Source organism: Lynx rufus, unplaced genomic scaffold (assembly GCF_022079265.1).
Source record: "Lynx rufus isolate CCGP_SWC_20201006 ecotype Redwood Valley unplaced genomic scaffold, mLynRuf1.p SCAF_6, whole genome shotgun sequence".
Taxonomy (NCBI): domain Eukaryota; kingdom Metazoa; phylum Chordata; class Mammalia; order Carnivora; family Felidae; genus Lynx; species Lynx rufus.
Genome location: NW_025814878.1, coordinates 77,586,499 through 77,609,288, shown reverse-complemented (window position 1 = coordinate 77,609,288; position 22,790 = coordinate 77,586,499). Strand labels below are relative to the sequence as shown.

The window sequence follows — 22,790 nt, the reverse complement described above, 5'->3', positions numbered from 1 at the left end:
AGACTTCAAAATTCAGGTTGTTCTCTGATTGTGTTAGTATTTCCCTGATGTAACTAATAGTTTATCATAAATTTAAAAATCAAACTATTTTTTAAAATGTTTATTTATTTATTTTTGAGAGAGAGAGAGAGAGAGAGAGAGAGAAGGAGCACAAGTAGGGGAGGGGCAGAGAGAGAGACACAGACACAGAATCCGAAGCAGGCTCCAGGCTCCGATCTGTCAGCACAGAGCCCCACGTGGGGCTCGAACTCACGAACTGTGAGATCATGACCTGGGCCGAAGCTGGACGCTTAACCGTCAGGCACCCCAGAATCAAACTATTTTAATTGCTCTATATCCCCTAAGTGAAAACACACTTTAGATACTTAGCACATAGTAGTGAATCTGTTTTATCTGCAAACATAGTGCCAACACCTGTCTCAATCTTTAGGGCCTATCTATTTCCCCTTTAGATACTCATTTACCTTTAGCACAATATATGCATAATTTTCTGTCAAAATAACCTACACAGACCTCAGTGGCTGACATAATATCATAGCTCAGTCTCCATTATATGATCTTTCAAAAGTCAAGAGCATGCAGCATTCTATTTTGGGTACTTACCTCTCAGGGAAGTGTCTCTGTTTTATTCTCTGCAGAAAGATAAAAAGTAATTTTACCAGGAGAAAAATGTCAACTGAAGAGCTAAAGTCTATTTTCATTCCCTTTTCCCTTTAACTTCACCTCAACCAGGCTGTATAATGTTATTTTGCAAGAATAAAATTCTTGTTGGCCTTATCAGGTATCTCTAAGCATTTCTTCAACTAATCTTTATGCAGGAAGCCAATTCAAAAGGGGCGGGGGCTGGAGGACTGGGAGCTATCCAGGCCGTGTTCCAAATGTACAGCGTTTAGGCTCACCTGCTGAAGAAGATCCAGGTGCTCCTGGGAGTTGCTGAAATTTTTTCCAATGTCAAAGAGGCAGAAGGTCTCCTGCTGGCAGATGCTGACCCAGTTCTGGTATTCCCCTGGGTCAGGGATGCGGTCCAGAAAGATCCGATATGCTTCCCACACTGCTTCCTGACACACTGCAATGCAGTACCATTCATTAGGAGTAGAAAATGGCCACATCCTAAGATGATCCTTGTTTCCCAGCCCAAGCATAATCCTAGAACATGGAATATTCTTTCATGGCTTACGTGGATATGCTAATTTATAGGCCATAGAAATCAAGTCATTTAACAAATATTTATTGAGCCCCTATATATGTTATGGAGAAAAATAAAAGAAGGAAGATAGGGAATAGAGTACATATGTAGGTTGTAGTTTAAAATAGGACAGCTGAGGAAGGCCTCACTATAAAGGTGACTTCTGAGCAGTTTGGAGAAGGCCTCAAGGCTAGAGAATGCTCTGAGCATTGAAAGAACAGCAAAGAGGGCAGTGTGGCCAGAGCAAGGATAAGAGTAAAGGAAGATGAAGACAGAAAGATGTGGTGAAGGGAGCAGGGATGGCATAGGGCTTTGTGGACCAGTAACTTCCAAACTGGGGCAAAGGTACCTGGCTATATTTAAAGACTTTCCAAGGGGTAAACAGACACACAAACAATTTAAAAAGAATCAATTTCTAGGTCTCATTTTTTCCTATCATGCTCTCCTAAAACCGGTCTGCCTAAGGATACACCTTTCCTTTTCCCTTTGGTCAGCATCCTCCCCCATTCATCCATCCCTAACTTACTGTGGCACAGTGCCTCTCAGTCATCACACAAAGGGACGACATGAAATAATAGTGTTGAGGTTAAGAAAGCAAGTGAACTGAGCTGAACATGTTTTTGCAACAGGGTGGTTTCTGATTCTTTGCTTTCAACACATTACAAGTCCTAATGGAGTTGACAGCTGACAAGCCATTAAAAATGACAGATCATGATGTGATTGTTAGCATATAATGCTAAAGGAACTTAAAGAATAAAGATATTACTATAACAAAACTCTATTTCTATCTACTTATTTTACGTAACAAGTTTTCTCTGCATTTAAGTGAAACTAAGGAAAAGAATAGAGATAAAATTGATTCTAAATCCCGTCTCATTTTAGCAACACATAATATGAATAATAAGTAATGGTACACGAACTAATAGAGGAACAACACCAAAGTAACTCCATCTAAACAGAGGCTGAAGCTAATGAAGTTTTAGCTATAGGCCCTTCATTTAAACTGGCCTCTTCCCCAAGTCTTTGTATTTATAAACATTCCCCTAATTTTGTATTTATAAACATTAGTACTCACAAAAACCTATATCTGATCTTATATCTGCCAATATAAATTTACTTAAAATTTTTTGTTAAATTTGTATCTATTTGGGGGCACCTGGGTGGCTCAGTCAGTTAAGTGTCCAACTCTTGGTTTTGGCTCAGGTCATGATTCCGTGGTTTGTGAGATCAAGCCCTGCATCAGGCTCTGTGCTGATGGCATGGAGCCTGCTTGGGATTCTCTCTCTCCCTCTCTCTTTTCCCCTTCCCTGATCATGGTCTCTCTCTCTCTCTCTCTCTTTCTCTTTCTCTCAAATAAATAAATTTAAAAAAAGGCCTTAAAAGTTTGTATCTATTTGTTTTAGTCAATTATATATTAAGAGTAATTATAAATGCAATTGAATCCAGAAGAAATTTCTTTGGAAACATAAAGCCTACAGTAATAGGAAAAAATAAAATCTGTAATTTAAATTTATATACATATTTTTGTTACTGAGAAGTATGTTAGAGTAGCCAATGGCAGACTTTCAAGCATAAAATAAATTACATTAAGATAAGACTGAAGTGGGGAGTGAAGTAGAAATGTAGGTGTGTGGAGAAAAAGGATCCACGTTGCATTTGCTACTGTTAAGAAGAGTACATGAAGGCATGTACTTGTTGAGGCTTTTATGGTAACAATTGAGTGGCTATGGTAGATTCTACTGGATGCATAAAAATTCTCTAGTTTTTGTTTTATTTTCAGTATCGATACTTACAACTCATCAAAAGTTACTTCTTATCCAATTATTTAAACTTACAATGAAAAGCTTTGGACGTTAACCGAAACCCATGTAAAAAAGGTGCATCATTTAAAAATTATTTTACAGGATTAAGTGAAGGAAAAATAGTTAGATGACATCTTTCATAAGCAATTATAATATGTTGATTTTACTTCAGTAGGAATGGGAAGCAATTGGAAGCTTTAGGGCAGAAGCTGACATCATCTGACTTTCTAAAGAAACTGCCTGCCTGCTGAGAGAAGGGACTGGGGGGAAGGAACACAGTGAGAGAAGACCAGTTTGGAAACTCTTACTCCTATGCTTTATTTCCCTTCACTCCCCATTTTTATATGTCTGGAGTTTTCTTAACTTTCTGTTTTAACAGGCAAAGAGAATTCCTGACCAAAAGAAGCTCAGATCATCTACCAGCAGCAACCTCACCAGAACCCACAAAGCCAGGAGTGGGTGCTGTCCCCACCAACCCAAGTGTGTCATTGAGTTTTTCACATCTGGGGAAGTGACAGGGGTCAGCACACCTGGAGAGCAAGCCAATAGCCTCACCAGGAGAACCCACGTTTGTGAATGTTATCTCTCTCTCCTGTCAGGCAAGGATTGGAGGGTTGTAATGCCTCTCCCAATACCAGCCATCATGCAGTCTTTTGATCTTCACCTCTACTCAAGAGTCTACATATCACGCAAAAAGGAAACAACACTTGAATATTTTGAGACTTGCCCAAACCTTAAGAGTTGTGTGTCCAGTCCAAGCAAACCAGTTGTCCTTGCTACCCTTCTCATCTGTTTACTCCACACTCTCTTTTGGAAGTGTTACACTGACCTTCCATCTCTACCCAATGCACCTGCTAATTTAGTTCAAAACACATTTAATTGCCAGAGATAGAGGATTTCCATGTATATAAAATCAACTAGCGGTGCCTTTCGGGTCTTAGTGTTGGTGACTTTCACTGATAATATCACTTTTCACAAAGGCTCTGAGAGAACTTTCTACTTGAAGCACAAATACCTGAAGCTGTTTAAGGAATTATTTCCCGGAGAGGAGAGATCACAGTCAACACCACAAAAATATAAAAAGCTATAAGAGAATATTATAAAAAAATTATATGCCAACAAATTGGGCAATCTGGAAGAAATGGACAAATTCCTAGAAACATATGAACTACTAAAACTGAAACAGGAAGAAATGGAAAACTTGAAAAGACCAATAACCAGCAAAGAAATGGAGTCAGTAATCAAAAATCTCCCAACAAACAGAAGTCCAGGGCTAGAGAGCTTCCCAGGAGAATTCTACCAAACATTTAAAGAAGAGTTAATTCTTTTCAAACTGTTCCAAAAAACAGAAATGGAAGGAAAACTTCCCAACTCATTCTACAAGGTCAGCATTACCTTAATTCCAAAACCAGACAAAGACCCCACTAAAAAAAAGATCTACAGGTCACTATCCCCAATGAACACGGATGCAAAAATTGTCAATAAAATATTAGCAAATCAAATTCAACAGTACATTAAAAGAAACATTCACCACAATCAAGTGGGATTTATTCCTTGGTTACAAGGGTGGTTCAATATTTGCAAATCAATCAATGTGATACACCACATTAATAAATACATATGATCCTCTCAATAGATACAGAAAAAGCATTTGGCAAAATACAGCATCTATTCTTGATAAAAACCCTCAATAAAGTACGGATAGAGGGAACATACGTTAACATTATAAAGGCCATACATGAAAGGACCACAGTTAGTATAATCCTCAATAGGGAAAAACTGACAGCTTTTCCTCCTTGGTCAGGAACAAGACAGGGATGTTGACTCTCATCACTGTTATTTAACATAGTACTGGAAGTCCTAGCCTCAGCAACCAGACAATAAAAATAAATAAAAGGCATCCCAATTGGCAAGGAAGAAGTAAAACTTTCACTATTTGCAGAGGACATGTAGAAAATCCAAAAGACTCTACCAAAAAATTGCTAGAACTGATACACAAATTCAGTAAAGTCACAGGATACAAAATCAATGTACAGAAATCTGTTGAATTTCTATACACCAATAATGAAGCAGCAGAAAGATAAAGAATCAATCCCATTTATAACTGTACCCCAAACCATAAGATATCTAGGAATAAACTAACCAAAGAGGTAATAAATTTGTACTCTGAAAACTAGAAAACACTTATGAAAGAAATTGAAGATGACACAAAGAAATGGAAAGACTTGCATGGATTATTAGAACAAATATTGTTACAAAGTCTATAGTACTAATTGACAAAACAGGAAAGAATATCCAATGGAATGACTGTCTCTTCAGCAAATGGTGTCAGGAAAACTGGACAGCAACATGCAGAAAAATGAATCTGGACCATTTGCGTACACCATACACAAAGATAAACTCAAAATTGATGAAAGACCTAAATGTGAGACAGGAAACCACCAAAATCCTAGAGAAGAAAATAGGCAGCAACCTCTTTGACTTTGGCCATAGCAACTTCTTACTAGACATGTCTCCAGAGGCAAGGGAACTAAAAGCAAAAATGAACTATTAGGACCTCATCAAGATAAAAAGAAGGAAACAACCAGCAAAACTAAAAGGCAACTGACAGGATGGGAGAATATATTTGCAAATGATATATCTGAAAAAGGGTTAGTATCCAAAATCTATAAAGAACTTAGCAAACTCAACACCCAAAAAACAAATAATCTAGTTAAGAAATATGTACTGGAATATTACTCAGTCATAAAAAAGAATGAGATCTTGCCATTTGCAATGATGTGGATGGAGCTAGAGTGTATTATGCTAAGTGAAATTAAGTCAGAGAAGGACAAATACCATATGATTTCGTTCATATGTGGAATTTAAGAAATGAAACAGGTGAACATATGGAAAAAAAGAGAGAGAAGGAAACCATAAAACAAACTCTTTAAAAAAATTTTTTTAATGTTTCACTTATTTTTGAGTGAGAGAGAGAGTGCAACAGAGTGCTAGCTGGGGAGGGGCAGAGAGAGAGGGAGACATAGAGTCTGAAGCAGGCTCCAGGCTTTGAGCTATCAGCACAGAGCCCAATGTGGGGCTCGAACCCAGGAACCATAAGAGCAGAAGTCAGATGCTTAACTGACTGAGCCACCCAGGTGCCCCAACAAACTCTTAATCATAGAGAACAAATTGATATTTGCTGGAGGGGAGGTGGGTGGGGGATGGGTTAAATGGATGATGGGTATTAAGGAGAATACTTGTTGTGATGAGTACTGGGTGTTATATGTAAGTGATGAATCACTAAATTCTGCTCCTGAAACTAATATCACATCATATACTAACTAATTGTAGTTTAAATAAAAACTTGAACTAAAAAAAAAAAAAATAATTTCCCTGAGGCATTGTAGTTTATAGTGATTAAAAAGTTAAGGATGAAACAGGGACCAGTAGCTTTTCTTTAGACTTTTTGAGGAGCAGGGTTTTTTTGTGACTGCTTTGATGTCATTTTTCTGGCCTCTTGGAAGTTTAAGCACAAAGTAGGAGGTGCAGAATCCTTCTGTGACTGGGAGAACAGGAGCACAGTGCATGCCCTACCAGGAAAGCCCCTTATCCTTACCAAGGGAGCATAAGAAGAACCCCTTGAAAGTTGAAGCATTTAAGGATCTCAGGGCTGGGAGGAGTCTGAAAACTTCTGAAAGCTGGATTTTTCTAACCCTTTAACTTAGTTGTTAAGTTATTTAACTTACTGCATCATCCTTCCATGAATCTACCAGAAGAGATTTCCAAAGGGATTCTAGGCAAATCCAGAACCTTGCCTCCCTAGCCTTCCCACAGTGGCTGGCCAATGCCTGAAATCTGGCCACAGAGTCTCAGTCTTTCTCTTGAATCGCATATGGTAGGCTGTTTGGCGATGTGGGAAGAACCCTAGGGAACATGTGTCCTGGAGGCCAGGCATGCCCTGGGATAATTATTTACATTTGGAAAGATCAGGTTAGACCAATGGTATGTAAAAACGTCCACCACAGGGTTGGGTATGCATTAGATGGAGAGATAACACACTGGAGTAGGAGTCAATGCTGGGTTCTAACTTTGCTCTGCCACCAATGATGGCTCTGACTGAGCATGTCACCTCACTTTTCAAATGTGTACAATGGGGGTGTTGGCTAGATATTCTCTAGACCAGTGCTTCTAAAACTTTACAGTGAAAATGAATTACCTGGGAATCTTATTAAAATACAGATTCTGGACGTGGATATGGTGGGGTGAAAGTAGGTCTGTATTTCTAACAAGTAGCCAGATGCTTGTGATATGGCTGATCTATGGATGACAAATGGAGAAGGAAGAACTAGGATTCTATCTTAAACTTTCTCTAAGGCATAAATTAATGTGGAAGGAAGATCTAGCTTTTGTGGTTGGGAGAGGTAGAGAGAGAGAAGAAGAGAAAGAAGAAGAAAAGGAAGAAGAAGGGAAGGAAGAGGAAGAGGCGGAGGAGGATAATGGGGACAGGGAGGTGTAAAGGGAAGAGGAAGACGGGGAGGCAGAGGATGGAGAGGGGGAAGAGGGAGATACAGAGAGGGGTAGGCGGTTTGAAGGGAGGAAATCAAAAGCAGGGAGTTTGCCTGGGTAGGAGCCCAGGGTTCCCCTGGGGGACTATCAGAAACACTTGCGGTCTTGCATTTGTGCTTTGGGATGAGCATGTTTATGATTCTACCATGAGGCTCAGAACACGTTCATTTGTGGTGCTTTAAGTATTGGAAAAACAAATATCTCAATGTTTCATTTGATTTGATGAATGTGGAAGCTTTCTCTCCTACGTTTGAAAGACGTCAAAAGATAATTTTGTAAAAGCAGCAACAAAAATGGTAAGTGGGTAACTCTGTCAAAGGAATACCACGTTGTAGCTAGGTCTTATTTCTTGTTTCTTTGTGAACCAATTTGTTAGACTGAAGAACCCATGCTGATGAATAGTAAAATTTCATACCACCCAGGGGCAGCCATAAAGATAATGGACTGCTGTTGCCACAGGGAGAAAAACAGTGGTTTGTTTCATCCAGGAAAGCAAAAATGCAAATGGAAAACCTAATCAAGAACAAAGAGTTAGGGATACAATTCAGAGTTAAAAACTTTGTTATAGCAATAAGTAGCCTATTTTCTAAATACCTGCGATGAATCCTATTTGTGAATGTCATAAAGAATTAGAAGTTACCTTAAAATAGCAGTATTGTGTTCATATTCAATGTGATGCATATACTATGTATTTTACTTCCATCCATGAACAAATAACATGAAATATACCAGTGCCATTATCTGATCAATGTGTAAACACATTCAAAATGAATGGTTTATACATGATTGTCTTTTCTTCGCATGCCCAATGGCCTATTTGCTTCCTGTGTCCATCAATAAGCGTTTACTCAGAAACTGCTATGCAGAGGTGCTATGCTAGGACCTAAGCATAATAATATAGTGCACTTTGTTTCCTATAATTAGAGTTCTCCTTCTGACTGTGATCCAGTACTTGTCATTTCTCTGTGGGTATGGCTTCTGTCAGAAAGCAAATATCTGTTCCACATAAAATAAGACATATGAGGAACATAAGGCTTGATATTTTTGAGACAGTTATACCTCCAAAACCCAGTAAAAACTCCCCAGACTAACTCAATCTTTGTACATTTTACAGATGTAAATACTCAAGAATTTTGTAGGATGTTAGTATCATGAAATGGGTTCTCTGTTGTCATAATTTGTAATACATCACAGGCTAGAATTGAACCAGCATGCACTAGTTAATGGGCTTGAAATAGAGCAGGTTGACTGTGCTTTTTAGGAATGGAAACAATTATCTAATGTGATGAATGAAGGTGGACATCAGAAAACGTCCTCAACTTTCACATGGAAGATGAATTGAATGTAGGTTTCAGTTAGATATTTTTGCACTATTTGGAGCAACCTGGGGGATTTAATGGTATCTACTAAAGGTTCTTTTTTGTGTTCTGTTTTTCATTTAAAGAAGAAGCCATGGGGACTTTTTCATCTGTAGTAAGTGAATGACAAGGATAGCCACTGATGGCTGTGGTATGCTTGAAGTCCATCATGATTTCTGAGAAAGCCCCAAGAATTCTGTTATGCTGTCTTGGGGTGAAAACTGTACTTTAACTCTGCTGGAAATCACAGTCATTGTGTTGTAAATCCTGATAACATCCCTGCATTATATCTCAGTAACCACTGTTAATTTGTGACTCCTGTGCACTTTGGATGTGCCTCCAGGTTTCCAAACTTCAGCACTTTTTGCTGGGTCAGCAATAAACAACTTAAACTCAACAAGAAAGGAGAGAGCATCTGGATTGTAATGTTGCTTTTGAAAAATGAAATCCTAAGTCATAAATCAACTTGCTCAGATTCCTGACGTTGCAATCATTCTGTGCTTCTTACTTAACAATGATAACATTAAAATTCAATATTGGGCTTTGGCAAAAATAAAACAAAGTGGTGATACCCAGAGGCCAAGGCCCCCTGGTGACTCATTAAATGCCTTAATAGTTCTGGGTTGCACAAGACATCATTTTAAACACAAGAGCAGACATCTACCATAGTTTTGAATGTTTACTATTCATTACTCTCAGGTAATCACTTGACTGATTTCTGTAACTCTTGTGACTAAATGAGAGACTCTGGAAGTTTTGGGCTAAAGACAATGTATGACTGAATGAAAAGGAAGGGATAAAAAGAATGAGAGGCTAAACAGGTTTCATCTCTTTCCTTACCTCTCAATCTATAATAAGCTTGAAGACTGGCTAAAATCTGTTTCATGGATTCCTGTGGACAGACTTTAACCCCGGCTGGGAAAAATGTTGATCTTTTGGGTCGATGCTTGGCCAAATCGAATATTCGTTTCATGGTTGACACTTGGTACATTTTTGTAGTACTTTCAGTTGTTTTGATTCTTGGGGCATTGTCTACATCTTTAGTTTCAGAATGGTATGTTTTAATGGAGAGATCTGTAAAAGAAAAATTGATTCCTGGTGAATATATACATTGATATATGTGAAACATATGATAAATGAATGGAACAAACTAAAAGTTATAATCTTCTGGTTTATTCAAGTTCTACTTTGGAGCAACTGCCGAATTCCAGTGACAAGGCATTTTCATAAATAAGGGAATAGCATAATGAGCCGATCAAGTGTATTTAAAAAAAAAAACAACATCTCAAATCATCTTGCCTTTAGGAACTGCCAAATATTGAAACCATTTCCCACACATCTCTAAAAATCACTCCCCACTTAGCACTCAAGCCTCCTGAGAGATGCCTCTTTTGATAGACATTATAATTCAAGTGGGGAAAGATAGCACATTGTGGTACCCAGAGGTACACTCTGGATGAGGAAGTGGAGAGCTTCTAAAAACCTAGGGGGGAAAATGCAACAAACAACCTTTCCGCCTGTGAATGGCAGCACTAGGATTTCTGTGGGCAGGGCTCAGAGGGTGGCAATCTGGTAGCAATCTGGTGGAAAGTGAGTTGGGGCAAGGACACATCTTAGAGTCAACTTTACAGAGCAAGTTTGATATTTTATGGAGAGAGGTGAGAGGAATGAAAGGGAGTATGAAGAGATCAGGTTGGCAGAGGATTTAACTCCCTGAGCCATTTCATCCTGCTGGCACCGCTGTGTCTGTTAGGGTAAGGTCTACACTTCATTTTTAACTCTCTGGACCTCTTGTAACAATAACTTACATTCACGGAGTCCTTTCTTACTTCGGATTTTTTTCCTAGGTGTCATATTATTTCACAAAACTCTACTGTGTTGATGAAACAGATTATATGTTTCTGGGTTTATCACACAGTAGGGTACTGAGGCTTGGAGGTGTTGGAGCATGTTAATAGGGGTCAGATCTCAGTTACCTCTCTCCCACTCCACCTCTTTCCATTCATGTCTTCCACTTAAGAAAGGAATAATTGATGAACAGTTGGGACCGCTCACTATGGCCCCTTGAGACCCTAACCATGTGGCTTACTGAGACTTCTATTCCCATTTTACTAAAGAAGCATCTCAAACTCTAATCTTCTGGCATAGACAACGGAATCAAGCAGAAATCCAAGTAGGGCAGCTGCAGAGGAACTCAAATCTTGCCACAAAGCATAAAAGTCCCTCCTTCGTTACAGGGAATGGACTGAGTCCTGTGGGAACACATATTCTCTGTCATTTTGAGGCATCTTAGAGTACTCTGTCAATCTTGGACAGTGATAAATTCCCAGGAATCTCCAGGAAGAAAGGGAGCTTATGGATTAATTTGCTCACCCAGCCACACATCTAACCAATAAATCATCATCTCTGAGTAGAATGCAGGCATCAGCAACTTTTGAAGGTCTCTAGGTGATTCTAATATGCATGCAGGTTTGGGAAACCACTGCTCTAAGGATCTGTAAGAGCATTTTCAGGGGACAAGTCAAGACAACCCATGTCAAAATGGCTTAAACAATAAGGAAGTTATTATCACATAGAAAGGAAAGCTAATGGTGAGGAATGCCTGGTGAAAACAAAGCTCTGACTCTGCCTTTCTGCCACTGTCTCACTCTCTTTGTTCAGTCCCCTCACGCGGTGATTATATCTGTAGGCTGGCTTCCACTGAATTAAACATGCTTGCCCTTGTTCATTTTGAAAAATAACCTTTCCCTACAGTGTGGCTGACTTATGCCACATGCCTGGACCAATACCAGTTGCCAAGGGACATACCAGTGCTATTGGCTTGAGTTGAGTGATCACAGAGTAGGGGACTGAAATTACCCTGAGTGGCTCGTTCTAACTGTGGAGGAGGTGGAGGCCATTTTCCTTGAGTTAGGCTGGCTGCATGGCTGAGTGGAAGGTGCCCACTGAACACTGGCAAGTGCAAGAAGGAGACAGGAGCTGAGTATACAGTGCTCACTGAAGCTGGTAAAATGGGAATTTTAGTTTAGGAATGTTAATTTCTAATAACCTTTCACACACTCACAGATTTCAGTGTAGGTCACAGAAAAAAGTTTTTGTAATTACAATTCATTTGCCACTAAGATTAGAAAAAAAAATGTGGGTCATTAGATAATTCTAGGCCTATCCAGTATGGTAAACACAGACCATGCTTTGGGAAACTGTACTCTTCATTCATCCTGCACATCTTCTCACAGTGCCTGCCTGTAATGTTGGTCCTGCTTTCCACTTTGTCACCCCTACAATATCCTGCCCTTTGGGGTTGGTCTGGTTCTTACTTTGTTTTTTAAAAATGTTTATTTATTTATTTTAAGAGAGAGAGAGATGGAGAGTGGGCAGGGGAAGGGCAGAGAGAGAGGGAGAGAAAAAATCCCAAGCAGGCTCTGTGCTGTCAGCGCGGAGCCTGATGTGGGGCTTGATTCACAAACCATGAGCTCATGGCCTGAGCCGAAATCAAGCGTGGGATGTTTAACCGACTGAGCCACCCAGGTGCCACCTGTTCTTGCTTTTTAATGTTATGCTGTTAGAACCCGCTGAATAATTTGCTTTGGGAATAGTATTTACTCCACCCTGGCTCTGGGAACAGTGCCCCTGTCCTGGAATTGTTCCTACTTGGATTCTTCTGGATCTTAACACTTTGCTCATATCCAGGCTTGCTCACATAGGACTGCTTGATCCAGGTCTTTGGACTTCATTCTACCAGGATAGGATTAGAAGGAGGTGAAAAAGTTCCAGATTTGCTCTGTGTCCCAGAATCCCATGAGCTCTGACCTGTTCCTTTTCCCCACTGGGATCAATCTTCCCTATTCTTCACATGTCAAATACACATAGCCAGTGATCAACAATGAGGGTGAATTAGGGTGAAGTGAGACTTGGTTTGCTTGGGATATCCTGGTTTATTTGGAGCTATCCCTTCATTCTCAAATGTATCTCTGTTTGGAAAATACATTATATGGTCACTGAATTTTTAATATCTCTTTGGTAAGGGAGACCCATGGCAAATATCCTACAAATGATTGTCTCCCTCATCTAGGAAGCACTTTGTTTCACTTTAAAAATCTCTACTTAGTTAATTCTTTGTGTTGAAAATTACCTTCCAGTAGCTTCTGCACAGTAGTCCTATCTCTGCCCTCTGGAATAGCAAAGGTCAAGTTGACAGTGCCTCATATTTCCTCTATGCTATGCATTTCTCTACTTTAGGTTAACCATCTTCCACCTTTCTCTGGTGTCCTTTCTCACATGAGTAATAGACACTTCAGCCTGTGTTCCTCTAGACACATAGAAATGACCACAGGGGATCATTTGTGATGATACTATCACTTGGGCAAGGATCAGAATCTTCTGCCTGTGTCTTGACCCTAAGTCATCACTAGAAAAGAGGTAGGCAAAGTCTCTGAGAACACAGACTAAGGGTTACCTGTGTTCAAAAATATTTATAGAAGAGGCCACACTTACAAAGTCTGTGTCTTTCCCAAGGAATTCAAGTAAAATAAACCCAAAATTTAAAGATTGAAACATGGAATGTTACAGATTTCAATGAGGTAAAAAGAGCTGATATTTATTGGTGCTAATGAAAGCACTCTTTGGTAAAGCAATGAGATCACGTTAGATGCTGTCCTCCATGTTGCATAAATAGTAACGTTGAAATTGAACTGAACTTTGATTCTCTGGATGTATTTTCATGTGTCTGATATTTTTAATTTATATAAGTATTTAGAAAGAATAGGTAAAAGTTTAACGAGAATGAATTGATAGTTGAATGACCTGCTATAAAAAGGAAGCATATTTAATAAAAGATTAGAAAATTTTTTCAGGCAGAAAATCCGTGACAAAACATGAGTATAACCTGTATGTTGATGAATTGGCTGCCATCAACAACTATTTCTGGGTGAAGTTCAGAGTTACAAAGAAAAAGAAGGGCAAAGTGGTTTCAGAAAAAAACAAACAAAAACTCTGTATCTTTTCCAGAATACAATATAATAAGAATTTGGACAAAAATAAATACAATTGTACTATATTATATTGTAGATTAATCACCAGGAAAACAGTCTAAGCCAATAGTTTTTGGAAACAGTCATCTCATTGAATGAGGAAAAGAAAAAATGGAAATTAATATATTTGAATATTCAGGGCTTCTAAATACACATGAGAGACAGCTAATATTCATTGCTTACTTTCTAAAATTAATTTAAATATGTTCATTATTTACCAAAGAAAAATGTAGTAGCAACAGAAATTATATGTTGCTTGTTTATTCAAAATATTTTTGGGGCGCCTGGGTGGCGCAGTCGGTTGAGCGTCCGACTTCAGCCAGGTCACGATCTCGCGGTCCGTGAGTTCGAGCCCCGCGTCGGGCTCTGGGCTGATGGCTCGGAGCCTGGAGCCTGTTTCCGATTCTGTGTCTCCCTCTCTCTCTGCCCCTCGCCCATTCATGCTCTGTCTCTCTCTGTCCCAAAAATAAATAAACGTTGAAAAAAAAATTAAAAAAAAAATGTTTTGATAACACCGGTGGTACACAGGGCCCTTGCTCTGTGACTCACTAGCTATACAGTTGGAAGCACTTGACCTGTCTGTGCCTGAGTTTCCTCACCTGTAGAATGGGGAGTGGTGGTGCTTCTCCTCCAGGTCTTCTGTGATATTAGTAAATGAGTTACCATCTGGGCAGCACTTAAAACAGCATTATGCACAGGGTAAGTGCTCAATAAAAACTCCTTTATTCAACAGTCTATGCATTTCACTCCCTGGTATTACTTTTCCTTCTAAACATGTTCTTTCGTGACACTTCTCCTTAGTCCTTAGACAAGACTATGCTCATCCTGGAAGACTTCCTGTACTTCCATCCTTCAGTGCTCATCTCCTATTTGTCTGTTCCCTCATATCGGCAGGCCCTTCTTTTCCTTCTTCCTTCATGGGCCAGTTTCTAAGCTTTCTTTCCTTTTCCACTAAGCTTTCTCAGACCCCATATTCAGAATTCATTTATTGTTCTCTTGTATTTCATTTGTCCTGTCCACCTACATTATTGCAACCTCCCTTTTAAATTTCTTCTCCCTGCTACAGTGTCTAATATCAGAGATTTTGAGCACAGTCATCTTATTAAAGATAATATCCTAAGTGAAAAGATAAATAAAAAATTCCTCTGTGAATGAAACTCAAAAGAACAGAAAGGAGACGGGTTATGCATAAAGTGTATTTTAGTAAAGTCAGCATTCCCAGGTACTTGCAATTTATCCAAGAGTAAATAAATAATAATAAATAGAAACAATTAAGACCATGGGTGTCAATGTGGAAGAATATTAATATTGCTTGGCTCTTTAGGATGACAAGTCGTCAATTCCCTTGCCCCTGAATAATTGTGCTTGATAGGTAAAACTTTATGTTATATTCAGCCCTCTTCCTACTCCTCACTTTGTACCCTTGTAGCTGAACGTGGATGGAGAAAAATAACCATTTGGACTCACTTAACAATTTTTTTTTAAAGTTTATTTATTTTGAGAGAGAGAGAGTGAGCAGGGGAGGGGCAGAGAGAGAGAGAGAGAATTCCAAGCAGGCTCTGTGCTGTAAGCATGAAATCTGACATGGGGCTGGGACTCATGAACCGTCAGATCATGATCTGAGCCAAAAGCAACAGTCAGATTCTTAACCAACTGAGCCACTCAGGTGCCCCCAGACTCATGTTAAATTTATGATCCATAAGTAGCATCACACTATGTTTCCCTGGTCCACTGAGTTTCTCACTCTCCAGGAGAACCACATACAACTTTTCTCAGATTTCCTGCACTTCTGGCCAATTCTCACTTTTAGCTGATGACCTGGTTCCACATTTTCCTGAGAATGAGGGGAGCAAGAAGAAAACTTTATCAATGCCCAGTATTGCATCTGCTCACTGACTGCATCTGCATTCACATACTCTGCTTTCCTTCCTGTGACTATTTGATGAGCAGTCTATTCCTATTCAAGGCCAATTCCTTTACTTGTGTACTGTCTGTATCCCATCCTTTTACACCTCTTGAGGACATTCTTCCAGAAACTCTTCTATCACTTGCCTATGTTGGTATTTCCCTTCTTCATGCTGGATTACTCCTATCAGCCTACAAACATGCTATTACTTTTCCTTCTACTTAAAGGATTCTCTTGATGCCATTTCCCTTCTAGCTATTGATCCATTTTTTTTTTCCATTCCACAGCAAAAGTCGTTGAAAGATCTGGCTTTACTGCTTTTCCTAAAACAAAGTAAGGTCCTATATGGGTGAAGATTCCTCTGATACCACACATAAAAGTACCAACATTTCCTCCCTTCATTCTCTTTTTTCCTCTATTTTTTTTATTTATTTTTATTTTTTTAGAGGCTTGCAATGTGTGCTCATAGAGCCTGGTGTATTCAACATGCTAATGTGCCACCTCACCAGATGGTGTCGCTATCTAACACATAATGTATACTGAAAAGGGAATGTTGGAAAATCAACTGCTATTATCACTTCTTTGAGTTTGGGATTATACATGTTGAGTACATTTGTTGATGGGAGTGATGGTGAGAGTGGTGATTTCTCAGCAAAAGAGACCATTTGAGGAAGGGCTGAGGCAGCATGGTGGGATGGGCTCACAATGAGTTGGGAGGTTCTCATGAAAGGTGTGGCAGGAAATATTTAGGTGGGCAGGAAATATTTAGGTGGGTGTCCATGGGCAGGGCTCCTTCAGCAGGCTAAGAAAAGTGGTTGACACCAAAAGTTTAAATTGGGGAAAAACTGAGAGCTTTCCCCTTAAGGTCAGGAACAAGACAGGGATGTCCACTCTTGCCACTGTTATTCAACATAGTATTGGAAGTCTTAGCCTCTGCAAAGAAATAAAAGGCATCCAAATCGGCCAGGAGGAGGTCAAACTTTCACTCTTTGCAGACGACATGATACTCTATATGGAAAACCTTAAAGATTCCACCAAAAAACTGCTAGAACTGATTCATGAATTCAGCAAAGTTGCAGGATATAAAATCAATGCACAGAAATCAGTTGCATTTCTATATACCAACAATGAAGCAACAGAAAGAGAAATCAAGGAATCAATCCCATTTACAATTGCACCAAAAACCATAAAATACCTAGGAATAAATCTAACCAAAGAGGTGAAAAATCTATACACTGAAAACTATATAAAGCTTATGAAAGAAAATGAAAACGACACAAAAAACTGGGAAAGATTCCATGCTTCTGGATAGGAAGAAAAAATATTGTTAAAATGTCAATACTACCCAAAGCAATCTACATATTCAATGCAAAATGTCAATACTACCCAAAGCAATCTACATATTCAATGCAATCCCTATCAAAATAACACCAGCATTCTTCACAGAACTAGAACAAATAATCCTAAAATTTGTATGGAACCAGGAAAGACCCCGAATAGCCAAAGCAATCTTGAAAAAGAAAGCCAAAGCAATCTTGAAAAAGAAAACCAAAGCTGAAGTATCACAATCCCCGTCAAGCTGTATTACAAAGCGATAATCAACAAGACAGTATGGTACTGGCACAAAAACAGACACTCTGATCAATGGAACAGAATACAGAACTCAGAAATAGACCCACAAATGTATGGCCAATTAATCTTTGACAAAGCAAGAAAGAATATCCAATGGAATGAAGATAGTCTCTTCAGCAAGTGGTGCTGGGAAAACTGGACAGCAACATGCAGAAGAATGAACCTGGACCAATTTCTTACACCATACACAAAAATAAACTCAAAATGGATGAAAGACCTAAATGTAAGATGGGAAGCCATCAAAATCCTCAAGGAGAAAGCAGGCAAAAACCCCTTTGATCTTGGCCACAGCAACTTCTTACTCAACACGTTTCCGGAGGCAAGGGAAACAAAAGCAAAAATGAACTATTGGGACCTCATCAAAATAAAAAGCTTCTGCACAGCGAAGGAAACAATCAGCAAAACTAAAAGGCAACTGACAGAACGGGAGAAGATATTTGCAAATGACGTATCAGATAAAGGATTGGTGTCCAAAAATCTATAAATAACCTATCAAACTCAACACCCAAAAAACAAATAATCCAATGAAGAAATGGACCAAAGACATGAATAGACAGCTCTCCAAAGAAGACATCCAGATGGCCAACTGACACGTGAAAAAATGCTCAACATCACTCATCATCAGGGAACTACAAATCAAAACCACAATGAGATACCACCTGTCAGAATGGCTAACATCATTAACTCAGGCAACAACAGATGTTGGCCAGGATGTGGAGAAAGAGGATCTCTTTTGCATTGCTGGTGGGAATGCAAGCTGGTGCAGCCCCTCTGGAAAACAGTATGGAGGTTCCTCAAAAAATTAAAAATAGAACTACCCTATGACCTAGCAATTGCCCTACTAGGTATTTATCCAAGGTATACAGGTATGCTGTTTCGAAGGGACACATGCACCCCAATGTTTCTAGCAGCACTAATGCTAATCAACATTAGCCAAAGTATCAAAAGAGCCCAAATGTCCACTGATGGATGAATGTATAAAGAAATGTGGTGTGTGTGTATATATATATATATACACATACACAATGGAGTATTACTCGGCAATCAAAAAGAATGAAATCTTGTCATTTGCAACTACATGGATGGAGCTAGAGGGTATTATGCTAAGCGAAATTAGTCAGTCAGAGAAAGATAAACATCATTATGACTTCACTCATATGAGGACTTTAAGACACAGAACAGATGAACATAAGAAGAGAAGCAAAAATAATATAAAAACAGGGAGGCAGACAAAACATAAGAGGCTCTTAAATATGGAGAACAAACAGGGTTACTGGAGGGGTTGTGTGAGGGGGGATGGGCTAAAGGGGTAAGGGACATTAAGGGATCTACTCTTGAAATCATTGTTGCACTATATGCTAACTAATTTGGATGTAAATTTAAAAAATAAAATTAAAAAAAAGTTTACATTGGGAGGATCTTTTTTTTTTCCTTTAGCCACTCTATCCTGGAGCTAACCCAAATCCTGCAATCCAGTATAGCTATGACAAGTTTAGAAATTTCCAAATATATAGAAAAGGAAATTAATGAAATGACCACTAGATTCAAATACTAAATTAAAACATTAATTTATTCTAAGGAAAAATCAACTATGTCCAAGGGTGAAGTGGCAGGTCAGAAATACTAGGCTTTTGATTCCTCATATACTGTTTTAAAATTATATTGACTAAGCATATCTACATGCTAATGTGAAAGCTAGCCCTTCAGTCAAAAGTATTTTTTCCACTTTAGGTTGTAGGCTGGTGGCCACGTGGCCTTGATGTTGACTGGCATCCTGGAAGCCATGATAGTTCACTTCACCTCCCTGTCATATCTGCAGAGTTTATTTTTTTTCCTTTCTGTACCAAAGTTGGCCTCCAGCTGTAAGCTGCTTATGAAGTTTTCATTTTAAGTAAGGCTCAGTTTTGCCCACCAATCAGTCTCTTTCTTGGTTATATATTCAAGTGGATCCTTATCAACCCGTTTGGACCACTCCTTATCAAACTCTTTTCCAGAAGGATATTTTCCAGCCATCTAACCCTGCAGGTTTACAATATAGTATTACTGTACACATATTGTGACGATAAAACAGACAACAGGAAAAGGAGAATGGGGCTTTTCCGGCAGCATTGTTATGAAAGCAACAGTCACTGGTACAAGCACTTAGCGAACCCATTATGTTTCCTAAGGGAGAAGGCCAGAATGCCTTAATGAATGAATTAACAGAAGTAGAGACAAAAATTACTGGAATTCCTATAGAACAAAAATCTCCATTTGAAGAACAGAATTCCACAGAGAGAAAGTAGATAACATTTCAGGACCAAATCAATGACTGGAAATTTTCAAAAATAATTATTTAATCTTGCATAAACTTTCCTGATCTAACTCCTCCACCCCTTGTGGGGAGAGATAGAACGGCATATTGAGAAGGGGAGGGGTGTCAAAAATGACTGGCGTCTCTGTCCTGGGAGAGGAGAGAAACACAATGGAAGTACTTGTCATAGTGTGTGGTGTGAAGGTCTCAGAACACAGCTGCTTTCATCTAAAGCAGGGCATCGGTTTATAATGGACACTGGCTGAGGTCCACACACAGCCACTACCAGTTCAAGGGCACTGTCCCTACTGTAATTCCAGAACCACACGCATGCCCTTGACTCTCAAGTGTTCTCAAGGTACATGGTATTGGGTCACAGATTGTGGGAACTACAAGATGAACACATTGCTACTGTAGAGAGGGCTAAATTTACTTGAGAATTTTAGCACGAAAGTTTAAAATGTTAAGAACTATAAGTTATTTTCATATGAATACATAAGCAAAATCAGCAAAATCCTTTTTCCCCCAAATAAGCCAGTCTTGAAAGTTAAGAAAAGTAGGATATTTCTAGAAGCTGTGGTTAACTGCAAAGTATATTACTTTGAACAAATGGTGAAGGGAGTTGGTTTAGTGCTACTGTCATGTAAACAGAATGTGAAACTGAGGTGAGAACAAGTATGTTCAAGTTGCTCGCCAGCCTAGCTGAGGCTTGTTTTCAGCTGAAAAGAAACCCGCATTTTCTCTAACAACTGGATTTTTTTAGTACCCCTCAAATCATCCTGGGTAGGCAGCTACCCTTTCCATGTAAATGTGGGACCAATTCCATTAAGCCACTTTTAATCATCTCATCCCTCCATTAACTTAAATTCTACTAACTTTTTTTCCTTTCTTCTGCTTCCCAATTTCTAAAGCATCATGTATACTTTTTGGCACAATCTCCATAGGTTTCAGAACTCCTTCAAGAGTTTAAATAAATACACAGGTTATGGACAAGAGAAACATAATGGAATATTACTAGTAAGTCTGATATGTGGATGCCCAGTTGCAATTGTACCTCACAAATGTACGGGACATTGCAGTTTAGAGCATTTCTTGAGCACAGCTTGATGCAAATATTGAATGGCATGGAAACCAAAGGGTTACACTTGAACAGTACCAGGTAATTCATAAGCCAGAGGCAGACTGAGGCCATGATCTGCTTGGAAGTGGGTGAAGAAGACAAGTGGCAGGAATTCATAGAGACCTACCAAGAGCTTACAGAAAAATTCCCCCCAATTCAGGAGTTAGCAAACTCTAGAGGCTGGGGGTGCCCTATAAAATATCAGGGAACAGGAATGTGGATTTCCTTATGAGACACATTAATGATATGTGCCAAATCTCCACTTTCCTTTTGGTTCCAGCTGTGCTGGGTTGCTGGACCATGGGATATCTTTCTCCTTGTGTTTCCAGGGGTGCTATATACTTGGAACATAGTTATTAGAATATTACAATGTCTAAAGTATTCATAGTAGAATTAGTTCTATTTAGCTCAGTATCTCTGTTTTCTAAATTTTTTTGCTGCTTGTGATTTTAATATTGCAAACCATGAAACACACTATTCCTATTTTTATTGCTCTCATGCAGACCTGACCTTGGAGTATACGAAAGTTCTGAGTAGAGAGAGAATTGCATGTATAGCACTGGTGCATATATTTCCACACAAAAGTGACATTTTTAACTGCTCAAGAACAGAATTGGAGTAGAGTCAATCAACAGAAACAGCTGTAAATCTCTGCTTGTTAAACTTTCTGAGGCACAAGGACCTATTTCACGTAGAGAGGAAAGATGAACTTTGCTTTGAGTACCTGTGGGATTGAAGTTATAGTAAGATAGTTCTGCTTTTTTGAGTCACTTCCTGAACTTGGGCAGATAATCTCTATATGTGTTAGGTTTCTAACCTAAAAAGGGTATGATAGTAATTCAAAAACCACAGTTTTGGATTAGTATGTTCCATGTAATATTTGGCACACATTAAATGCAAATGGACAAAATACTCCTGTTAAAGGCAGATATTGTCAGACTGCATTAAAAAAAATATCCCACTCTATGCTGTTTTCAGAGATACATCTAAATGGAAAGACATAGAGAAGTTGAAATTAAAAGGGTGGAAAAAAGTAATAACATGCTAACACTATCCAAAGGAAAGTTGGTATGGCTATATTAATATTGAAGGAAGTCAGAGCTATGCTGGTAAATATTTAATAACCAGTTCTTGGGGATAGATGAGAAGGCCTGATTTGTAGCATTTGCCAAATTCCATGTGTTAATATTCTCTCATGGCTGATATCAAGCCACTGACGTGACATTACCAAGCACTAACTTGTGAAAAGATGTATGTAATTGGCTCCTATAAGTTAGTAGGAGTCAGTTCCAGGATACTAGTGGACAAAGTTTCTTATTTGGCAGAAGGTATTACAAAGAAAAAGAGTAATATCATATTGATAAGAGTTTAAAAGTCATCAGAAAGAGGTAACAAGTTGTAATTTTATGCACTTAATATTATGACTTCAAAATATAAAATAGGTTGACAGAATAATAAAGAATAATAAGGAAAGTAAACAACAATAATAGCAGGTAAATTTTAAGGATCTTGCTTGGTAATTGATAGAAAAAGCAGATAAAATAAATAAGAATATAGATGATGGAAAACATGAGTAAACTTGACCTAATGGACATATGTGGAACATTTTAAAATAAAGACAATATGTAACATATAACATGTTATATATTTATAATATAAAATATTCCTTCTTTTCAAGCACAGGGACAACATACGCAAGTATTGACTATATACTGAATTCTAATGCATGTACATTATATTCTCAGCCCAATAGAGAAGTAAGCTAAAAATCAATTTTAAAAAACAATCAGAATATCTCCATGTATTTGGAAACTAAAAAAAAAAAATCCTTATAAAAAACCCATGACAAGGGAGTAATAATGCTACATAGTAGAAGTATTTTTATCAAATGATAAATATCAGGGAACATTTTACC

General features: G+C 38.6%; 1 protein-coding gene across 1 annotated transcript in view; it reads right to left on the bottom strand.

Moving 5' to 3' along the window:
* The window catches only part of IMPG1 (interphotoreceptor matrix proteoglycan 1), a 131,706-nt gene that overhangs the window by 96,670 nt on the left and 12,246 nt on the right, over nt 1-22,790 (bottom strand). The window contains exons 2-4 of the mRNA XM_047103019.1: nt 9,735-9,968; nt 900-1,066; nt 604-632 (exon numbers count right to left, since the gene is read on the bottom strand). Coding sequence (XP_046958975.1) covers nt 604-632; nt 900-1,066; nt 9,735-9,968 — 430 coding nt within the window. The remainder of the gene's footprint in view (nt 1-603; nt 633-899; nt 1,067-9,734; nt 9,969-22,790) is intronic.